The sequence below is a fragment of the Mytilus galloprovincialis genome, chromosome 2, assembly GCF_965363235.1.
Source record: "Mytilus galloprovincialis chromosome 2, xbMytGall1.hap1.1, whole genome shotgun sequence".
In the NCBI taxonomy this organism is placed as follows: domain Eukaryota; kingdom Metazoa; phylum Mollusca; class Bivalvia; order Mytilida; family Mytilidae; genus Mytilus; species Mytilus galloprovincialis.
The window spans coordinates 49,521,635-49,533,115 of record NC_134839.1 but is presented as its reverse complement, the minus strand read 5'-3'; the positions used below and the strand labels follow the sequence as shown (position 1 = coordinate 49,533,115).

The window sequence follows — 11,481 nt, the reverse complement described above, 5'->3', positions numbered from 1 at the left end:
CTTCATTGTATTTCTGAACAATAAATTTGAAAAAAAAAATTCTAAAGAAAAAATATATATTAAGAATAATTATATGCATGTTTAGTTAATTGCGATGTTATGGACAACTTTCCCTGCATTTACACGTATATGAAATAATTTTGTTCCTCACCTTTTTTTTTATATTTAATAAACTTAAATAACTTTGATTTCTTTCAAACTGATGTGAAATCAGGGAAAATTAAAAAATTACCATAAACGATTAGCCTAACTTTGAAAAATGATCTGGTCTATGCCATAGATACATTGTATTGGTCAAAAGACAACTTTTTTAGCCCTCCCCCTTTTATCTAAATCTGGTATTTTTCTTAGTTTTCTATCAATTTCAATTAAATTCACGTTTTTCTATACTATATCAAAATAAACATGCTGAAATTAAATTTTATTTGCTACTTGCTTTTAATTCTAAGTTAACTTTACACAGCTAGAAATTAACAGTAAAAACTCCAGATGTTTTTAAAAAGGGGGAGGGCTTTAAAAACTTCTTGTCTTTAAGTACTATGATCTATGTATGATAGAGCCCTACTCCAAAATTAACAATGATTTCCAAAATTCAAGTGTAACTAGAGGCTGTTAGAGTGACGGCAAACCAGATTTCCTGCAGAGGCCGAAAGCGGAATAGTCGAGCAAGTATGGACACAACATTTAAGCTTAAAACAGCTCTGAATTTGGACTGTGATTGAATATTTGACACAGCATAGGTTTGTGACACCAAATCAATGTGGTCAAAAGAACTGATTTTTATTTAAAAAAAAATCGATTTGATTACCAGAAAACGAAAAAAATCAATTAAAACTCCAGATGACAATCCCACTTTTTTCTTCAAAACAATAGAATTACTGTAATAGTTTTCTGTTTTTATTTCAACTTCTGATGTATAACTTTCAGTTGTTATCCATTTGTTTGATGTGTTTGAACTTTTGATTTTTGCCATTTGATTGGGGACTTTCTTTTTTAATTTTCCTCAGAGTTCAGTATTTTTGTGATTTTACTTTTCACATGATCAAACTTTATTAATCAATTTCTATATCAATATTCACTAGGAATCAATTATTCACATTTGTAACTGTACTGAAAATGATATATATATTAAGTATGATAATATGTATGTGACCAGTTATTTGGGGGATTAAGATCAACAAACCCAGCATGATGCATAGTCTGGGGTAATTGGCATCAGCATGATGTCTGATAAGACCACAGCTACAAAGTAGCTGGAAATTCGGGCTTATGTCTTAGAGTGTGTATATCATATACCATGTACCCACAGATTATTAGGCAGATGTAAAAAAAATAAATTAATGTACATGTATAAGATTTTACAAGCTGATACTAGTTTACAAATATACCTGCTAAAGTAATTTGTAGTAGTGTAGTCATCCAGGTCAATCATCTGGATACAATTAGTACGATGTTCTTGTTATGTACAAGATTTTTCACTGAAAAATAAGGATAAAAGTATTTCCGATTAATAATCAACGTTGTTATTGAATATATTTCTGCAGACATTATTAAAAACAATACATTCGAAAGAACGCGCAGACAATTCAAAAGGTCAAGGTCAATTGTAAATAATAACAGAATGTTTACGAAAAGGCTCAGTACGTAGTTATTAGTTTTAATTCAAGAGAATGACTTCAACATAAACTATACTGCTGTGATATAGCTCAAATGTAAATCTAACATTATATATGCTTGAATGTATTTTAAGTTTATTCATTGTCTAAAAAAACATATTTGACTGAACTGTTCCCATTTGTTTTCAACTTGTTTGTATACTGTAACAGATCATTTTAATCAACTTTTAGGTTGGTGGCTTGTCTTCTTTTTGAAAATAAAATATTTATGAGAGAGATCGCATCAGTACTTGGAGGTTTTCAGTTGCCAACCTGGATATGTTTAATACACAATAATTTTCCTGCTAGATATATATTTCAAAAAAAAAAAAATAGAAACTGAAGTTTCTTGTTTAAATTTTTATAAACAGAAATTACTCCATAAATGTTTAATCAAGTAAAAGCTTAAATGGTAAGTGGAATAAATAACAAATGTTTTCAATATTATACTCCGCTTTGTAGTTGTCATTGTTCCCCTTATTTGTTCGATGGTTTGTCAGTTAATTCACTATATCTGCATTGTAACCAAAAAAAGATTTAATTAATGGAATTATTGAGGAATCATTAGGATTTTTTATCCCGGGTGCATAACCTGTTTATTTTTTCTTTATCCGAGATTTTGGCCTTTAACAGCAAAATATGAACCTTGCCAATATCTCAGAAGGGGAAAACATTCTGTTCAGCACCTCAATAACAATGACCTAATTTAATAAAACTTTCGTAAAATTTATCACTTTGTTGCATTGTCAATTTCTTTTTTTTTATCTGACTAGATTGTGATTTTACACAGCAAAACAGAACAGAACAAATTAGAATGTGCTATGAATTTGTGAGCTCTGGTGATAGTTTTGTCTAGTGCTTTTCAATATAATGTATGTTAAATTTATCAAAGGAAATAATGACACAAAAATTATCATCCACATAATTTGGTGTTTGATGTAACCAACCAGGATTTTGCATTCATTCATCCTGGATTGTATTTTAAACATTTCTTACACCGAGGGATACGTGTAACATATTTGTATTTGATTGTATGTTGAGATTCTTATGGTGAAAGGGAGATAACTAGAATTCAACACAAGGTTAAGTCTTACATCTTCGATACATATGTTTTGTATAAATTATGAAGTTAAGCCAGACACCTATAATATAGTTAACTTTAGTATCTGCCTTATATCTCACATAGAATTTCATATAGTGCATTTGTTATAATAGGTTTCATGGGATTTCTTTATGGTAAATGTAAACGGAAAATAATCTTACCTAAATTATGCTACTTCGCCTGTTAGAAATCCATTATATATATGATACTGACATTGTACGCTAACATAGTATTTAAGTATACATTATGTATAAGTAATGTTGGACGTACAATGTCTAGTAACAGTATAAATATATACCATAGATGACGTAATTGAACATTTATCAATCATTGTATTACAATGCTCATTTTCTCGATGTTATGTATTTGTTTATTTATCTTACACCTGTTTGTTTCCCAGTATATAGAACATAATTATGCAAGATGTATTTTATTTTATAAAATTGTTGACATTTTTCACATATTTTTAATATATTACTTATGTTGTTCATGGCGTGTTTCCTCACTCAAATACACTTTTTGAAATCCGTCTTTTATTGTTATTTTTGTTTTATTCTTATAAAAAACATGATGCAACATCAAACAGGATTCAGTAATTAGAAATAATACAATTAACAGTTATATAATGGAGATCTTTAATCTTGAGATAGATAAAGATATCAACTCAAGACATGTACAAAAATGTAAATAATTTATATACAGCTATTCAAAAATTGACATAACGATTGTACCAGAAAACCAGGAATATTCTTTTGTTTCTAGCCTCAAAGTACAGTCAGTGAAAGTCTTCAAAACTTTTGTGAAAAGTTTCTTACTCAGTGCAATCACATTTGGGTTCTTCAAACTGTGGAGACTAAAATTCATCAACAATAAACAATTGTCTCTGTCCCCTTGGACAATGTCTCAATCTTAAAAGAATGATCTACTTTCTTTGACTAGAACCAGTATTTCTTCTTCATGAATGATAAATGCATTTACCAGTCACTATTTATTGCTGTAGATAGACAAAAGTATTATCTTTAAAAACAACTTCGAAATTGGTAATTATTTTAATGCCAAAAAATTCTCGACACCATACTTGTTGAATCGATTGGTGTTCAAGCGGCATAGTCGTTATTCCACAGCATAGTACAGTTGTGCGTTCCTGATAGCCAACCGTAGCTATTTTCATTTGAAACCTGACTTATAATAAATCTTCTCTAAGACAAGAAGGAAAACAACTTACAAAATCCCTCGATTTCATATTTGGATATACATAGGGTTATCTAGCTTTTTTCCAGTTTTACCAGGTTCTACAAAACAAGTCAGGACTATGAGTTGTTATCCATTTGTCTCATGTGTATGAGCTTTTGATTTTGCCATTTGATTACGGACTTTACGTTTTGAATTTTCTTCGGAGTTCGGTATTTTTGTTATGTTGCTTTTTCGTCATGAACTAAAATGATACATATTTTAGAGAGTGCATACACCACATTGATTCATGTAACCCTTAAAATATTTAAAGCAAGACGAAGCCTGTTTCGTATCTAAATTTTTTCTTGAAAATATTGACTATGGAAGTTTGAAAACAAAATTTCGTGAAAATACCATGATTTTATTTTTTATTTGTAAGTGTTCTATCCTTGAGTTTTTATAAATCATATGGGATTTTTAGAAAATGAAAAAAAACGTTGCTTTCACGCTACATTTTTGGTCGAATTTCTCTAAAAATCGCAAAATTTGGACTAAGACCGGAGATAATTTCGTTATCTACGTTCAGTATCCTCCACCTCAGGGTGTACTACGATACTTCAAGGTGTAAAAAATCCACATCTACGGATATGAACATAGATAATTTATAATATTCCCATAAACAAAAGAAATATATCATATATTTCAAACATAATGTTATGTTTATTAACATTTGATTTCAAATTAGCGTATATGCAAGGTCATTTTTAATAACACAAACAATCGATTGAATACTATTTCTATAGCCATTCTTTTAACTGCTACTGGTAGAGGTAAAAATAGATTAAATTGTAAGAGGAAGTAAAAATTATTGGAAATTTACAAGACAGAGCCAAAACGAAAGTAAACATGGATATTGATTTGGTAAGTTTTATGCAGGTTCATGACAGATGGAAGAATCTAAGTTATACCAGACTCATAAGATTAAAATTAAAGACAAACACACAACACCATGTCAAACGATGAAATAGAAGACATACAAACAAGATTAATATTTATATTTGTGTTTAATTATAGTCAACTGTGTAAAGATGTTAATATCAGTGAAAATACACCTACTTCATGTAATTGTAGTACATCCGAATATATTTATGGACCCATTTCCCATGTTATAACAGGAGATCTTAACATCGTTTAAGACCGAGAGTTAAAATCATTCCTCAGTAAAGGACCTAAATATCGTCCCCCGTCAATTATTAATTGGAATGAGTGTCGTAATATCATCCACGACTCACTCCATACTTACTGTATTAAATGGATAAAACGGGAAAAAGCTGACAAAAAATCTTTGGACTCTTTTTTTAATTCAGTAATGAAGATAGTTGATATACGTATTCAACATTTTAAAGAACATTTTACTATTAACAATAACCACAAAAAAACCTATTTCTCGTATCAAACATAAACTAAAAGAACTAGCCAAGAAATTTGTTTTTGTCCCGGCCGATAAAGCTGCTAATAATATTATTATTGTTTGACGTAAATTTTACATTGAGGTTCTGAAAAAAGAAATCACCAATTCACCAACATTCCAACTGACTCCATTTTCAGAAAACGACATCTGTAACAAACATAAACTTTTAGCTACCGCTTTACAAGCAGAGCCAAAAACAATGAAAGTCCCAACTATGTACTGGCTTCCGAAGCTACACAAAACACCTTACAGATATAGATTTATTTCGTCTTCAAGCCATTGTTCCACTACTAAATTGTCTATTCTTCTTACCAGCACACTTGGTACAATTAAAAACCTGATAATAAATTGTTCAAATAAGGCCTTCGAAAATAGTGGAATTAATTACTTTTGGAGTGTCAAGAACTCGATGGAAGTACTTGATAAATTGCATGCTTATATTGGTGATTTTAAATCTGTTCAAAGTTTTGATTTTTCTACCCTGTATACCACATTGCCTCACATTCTCATTAAGAAAAAATTCACACACCTAATTAAATGGGCATTTAAAAAGTCAGAATGTGAATATATATGTTCAAACTCTTTTAGGTCATTTTTTAGTAGCAATAAACAAAAAAACTATGTCAATTGGACATGCTTTGATACTATATATATGCCCTTGAATTTTTACTAGATAACATTTTTGTTCGCTTTGGGGATTCCGTATATCGTCAGATTATCGGAATTCCAATGGGGACTAACTGTGCACCACTTATTGCGGACCTGTTTTTGTATTGCTATGAGTTACAATTGATGACAAAAATAAGCAAAGACCCATCGAAACAACATCTGATAAACAAATTTAATAATACTTTTAGATATTTGGATGATATTTTGGCTCTCAATAATGACGACTTCAGTATGTATATTAAAGAAATTTATCCTGTTGAACTTACTTTAAATAAAGCTAATACTAACAATAACCACTGCCCTTTCCTCGATCTTGATATCTATATCACTAACGGAAAGCTGAATACTAAAATTTATGATAAAAGAGATGATTTTTCATTTCCTATCGTTAATTATCCATTTTTAGATGGTGACGTTCCCTTGTCACCATCTTACGGTGTTTATATATCTCAACTTGTACGATTCGCTCGTGCATGTAACAATGTTTTAGATTTTAACGAGAGAAATTTATGTATTACTGAAAAATTATTACACCAGGGTTTTCGATATCACAAACTAGTCAAAACATTTACTAAATTTTATCATCGGAAATATAGCTCAACATGCAGACTTCTTATACGTTCAGGTATTTCACATCCAATTTTTTATGGAAATATTCTTTATAAAGCACAAAGGTGTCAGTATTCACCTCAAAAAGTAACAAAACTTTTGAATAGACTTATTAAGAAGGGATATAGTTACGGTACTGTTGTCAGGTCATTAAAGATTGCATATTTTGGCGTTAATATTGATTCACTTATATGGTCTTTGCATCGAACCTAAACACATTTATTCAAAAACCAGTTGTTGGCATGACACGGGTTATGGTCTTCTCATATATGTTATCTTGAACTGAATCTTAATGTGCGTATTGTTATGCGTTTACTTTTCTACATTGGCTAGAGGTATGGGGGAGGGTTGAGATCTCAAAACATGTTTAACCCCGCCGCATTTTTGCGCCTGTCCCAAGTCAGGAGCCTCTGGCCTTTGTTAGTCTTGTATTATTTTAATTTTAGTTTCTTGTGTACAATTTGGAAATTAGTATGGCGTTCATTATCACTGAACTAGTATATATTTGTTTAGGGGCCAGTTGAAGGACGCCTCCGGGTGCGGGAATTTCTCGCTACATTGAAGACCTGTTGGTGACCTTCTGCTGTTGTTTTTTTCTATGGTCGGGTTGTTGTCTCTTTGGCACATTCCCCATTTCCATTCTCAATTTTATACTATGAAAGTACATACAAAAGTCAAAACCGTGCAATATGAAACCCATAAAAACCGAGCTGATCTCAGGTGCTCTGAAAGGGTTATCAGTTCCTGCTCCACATGTGGCACCCGACATGTATATCTTATAAAATACGTTGATACGTTATATCAAACGTTTATGCATCAAATGATGGCGGATTGGTAATTTAAAACTGTTATCGAACCATAACGTCAACATGCTCAATATGCAAAAACAGTTAATTATGCCAGTTACTGTTCTAACTGTTTAGTCACGAAAATAATTAAGGTTCCATTATAGTTATAATATAGTACACTTCATAAACATATAAACTTTGCCTGTATTTTATAACCTTTAATGAATAGAGTCCTAATAGTTATCAAAAAGTACCAGGATTATAATTTAGTACGCCAGACGCGCGTTTCGTCTACATATGACTCATCAGTGACGCTCATATTAAAATATTTATAAAGCCAAACATGTACAAAGTTAAAGAGCATTGATGATCCAAAATTCCAAAAAGTTGTACCAAATAAGGATAAGGTAATCTATGCCTGGGATGGCATATTCCTAAACTATGGAAGCATTTATGCTCGTTTAAACATACTTAACATTATATATACACATTGTGTTAATTATAAAAAAAACTTGAAAGTGGTATGTTGTGCATTAGATGTAACAGTATTCGTCCATACCAATTTTAAACAAATTAAGTCGTTCTGCAGGCCTCCAGACTTTTTGGAAAATTTAGTGATCACCCCAAGAACAGGTTTGGCCAAAACATAACAATTTCAAGTTTATTTAAAATTTAAACAGTATATATATGTTACGTATGTTTAAATGAATATGTATCGAAAAATCTAAGTGACAAATTGCTAACAATTGTAATGTGGAGTAATTCAAACCATTGTCACCCTATGTTTCACTTAGCAATAATGTTCTACAAGGAAAACAATAAGTTAAGCATCCATTATTATTCGTTGAGTTGATGGATCATTATGATGACAGACAAATATGGTGTGTGCCTATGTTAGTGTCGGAACTTTAAATAAACAATGATCAAAGCTTACTTTAACGTTACTCTTGTAAGATGAACTCTTTTGTTAGAAAAAGCGCCGTGAAATATAGTATTATAACGCTTCGCTTTTCTTGGCTTTTGAAATGTACTATATATACCAAGTATAAAGCAGACCAATTATCGCTTCAAGAAATTACTTAATTTTAGTGATATCTAATATATTTCTTTTCTAAGTGTTTGAATAATTTATTTTTAGAAATAACCATGCCATGAGAATAAGATGGGAAACAGTAAATCAACAAATAACACAGAAAACAGCATCGCCTCTGACCACGACAATGAATCTACGGAGGAGAACGAACAGTGCATTAACAATGATGTCATCATTTGTCATTCTAACATCGAAAATGAACCACAAACAATGGTTGATTCTGCAAAACTACCGATCGTCTATAATGAAAATTTGAATAAATTAAATGATGATTTAGAATCAGCAGGTAAGAGTGAAAAACGAGCCTCACATGGAAACGAAAGCGAGGTTTATAAAACTTGCAGGATTCAAGAGGAACAACAAAAAAGTTATGATCAAACACAAGTATTGAAAGAAAAACATGAAACATCAGTTGCAGAAATACACGATAAAGACAAACAAACTGACCAAAACACTATTTCAAAAATTGTCTCGCAAGAAAAGACAAAAACAAATAATTTTGGAGAAGAAAAAAATGAACAAGAGTTAGAACAGATAAAACAAATGACCCAACATGAAAAGCTGCAAGTAACTGATAACGAACACCCAATAAGTAACATAAATAATCAATTGTTCATAGACGTTTATCGACAATGCCCGATATGCTTTGAGAGCGCGTACAAATGTCCAAAGCTACTCCCTTGCGGTCATACATTTTGTCTTCCGTGTTTGAAGGATCACGTCAGAAACAGAATTTCAGATGAGTCTGTCATTTGTCCAATGTGTCGCTCGAATATACACATTACTGGCGATGGAGTAAACGGATTTCAGGAAAATTATTTCGTTAGCGCAAAGAATGTTTTAACTTGTGATGTGTGTCGTGAAAACATGAGTGAATGGATCTGTAGTGAGTGTGATAAAAGTATGTGTTTAATTTGTCGAAAGGGTCACAAGTGCAAAAAGTCTGCTTCAAAAGGGCCAAGAGATTTGTTTTCGTTGAGCATCGTCAGTGATAGTAGTGATACAGATTCTGATTCGTCTTCGCATTCTGTAAGGTCAAATGCGTCTTTACCTTATTCATTCACACAACCAATGGCACCATGGACACAAATTTTGGTTACTGAACATGCCAGTTTTAAATTAGAGGAAGACACATGTTGCAATGGTGTTATACCCGTTTCACCAACCGAAGCTTGGCTTTTTATAACTAATGAAGAATTGGAAACCTGTTCTTTTGGATTATATAACAGCAACGGTAATATTTTAAGAAATGTTGACATACAGCCATCCGCGTATGGGTTTGCTGTTGAGCAAACAAATACAATCCTGGTTTCATTTGCTCATGAAACTGTCGTTCGTCGTTTCGCAGGAAGTGAACCAAATATCATAATTTCCCCAAGTATATTTCACCCTGTAGGTATTGCAATTTTCCCAGATGATTCAGTTGTTATAACAGGTTTTGAAAAGGACAACGTCGCAGACGTTCTACTAGGTTGTGTTAAATGTTTTATGCCAGCCGGGGAGGAAATATGGAACTTTAATACGGGGTATGATATCGTACCGATGCGAGTTTGCGTACTGGGGAACGATCTTATCTGCCTATCTTATTCGAACAATCATTTTGTTGATGTTCGCTTGAAAGATGGAAACGTAGTTGGCAAATATAATGGCAACGAATCAGATGACGACGAATCGTTTACACCTGTTGATATGTGTATTGGATCTTATAGTAACAGACCAGTTGTCTTGGTAACCGATAGTTACTCAGACACCATTCACATGATTTCGTACGCAGCAGAATTCGTTGGACTTGTTCTTAGGTCCCCAGTTTCAGGATCGTCGGGATTAGGAGAACCAGGGGCAATAGGTTGTGATTCAGATGGGAAACTTTGGGTTGGACAAAGAGATAGTAATGTAATTCATATATTTAGTGTGTGTAAATATTCAAATGTAATGCAGTAATAAAAATAATGGAAGTTAACATTATCAAAACCCACATTCAGCTCTGTTTTACTAATTTAAAATAAATATATATATATTGTTATATTTTTTGTGTTTTTCCCCGTTAATATTGTACATGATAAATTTGACAAAATATTGAAAAGTGAGGACGATCAGCCGTATAAAAGTAATTTTGATAGTAGTTTGAAAGAAATAAACATGAAGTTTACAGAGCTGCACCAGAAAAATTTTGTTACTTTTTTTTCGAATTATAAATATGATTGTCTGTTTCGTGTTCTAGTACCGTTTTGTGATTTATGCATGAAGATGAACGAAAAAAGAGGTGGGTTTATACTTCACTAAGCATGCTAAGAAAGTAATCAGAAAACACAATGATTAAAAAAAACCAAACTTTTACAGTGCAATAATATTCAGTCTTGAACAGTGCAGAATGTATATATGGTTCTTTAGAATTACATAGTGTTAAATTGAGCGAAAATTCACGCACTGTACCATGTTCAAGGCACACTCGTGACCTTCTGTGCATATTGGAATATAGAGTTAATAATGACCGAAACAAGGCAGCGTATTTTAAGCGAATAATTCAGTTTACTTTAACACCACCCCTCCTCCAATTTAAAATAATAAAGACCTTGTAGTCCCCTTAAAAATACATCGCGGAAGAATACGGCTAGGTGGATGCCTTTGTAATTACGTTAAAACATTGAGTCAAAATTTATATTCAAACATGCCTACAGTAAAGTGAAAAAGTTACAAAAAATTTGTCCATTTGTCTATACATTTTACACTTAAAGAATAAGCAACACGAACCCCACCAAAAACTAGGGGTGATCTCAGGTGCTCCGAAAGGGTAAGCAGATCCTGCTCCATATGTTGCACCCGTCGTGTTGTTTATGTGATAACAAATCCGGTAAATAGTCTAATTCGGGAGGTCACATTCATGAAAGGGAAGGGGATTGTAGTTACGACGTAAGGGTGCT

At 32.0% G+C, this 11,481-nt stretch overlaps 1 protein-coding gene across 1 annotated transcript; it reads left to right on the top strand.

Moving 5' to 3' along the window:
- Positions 1-4,814: 4,814 nt before the first annotated feature.
- Positions 4,815-10,583, top strand: LOC143063764 (uncharacterized). Its single transcript, XM_076236125.1, has 2 exons — positions 4,815-4,851; positions 8,606-10,583. Exon 2 carries the CDS (start codon positions 8,630-8,632, stop codon positions 10,499-10,501), a length of 1,872 nt encoding a protein of 623 aa, XP_076092240.1. The 5' UTR covers positions 4,815-4,851; positions 8,606-8,629; the 3' UTR covers positions 10,502-10,583.
- Positions 10,584-11,481: the final 898 nt, after the last annotated feature.

Excerpts from the sequence above, each read along its gene's own strand:
- LOC143063764 (XM_076236125.1), top strand. The coding sequence starts at position 8,630 with ATGGGAAACAGTAAATCAACAAATAACACAGAAAACAGCATCGCCTCT.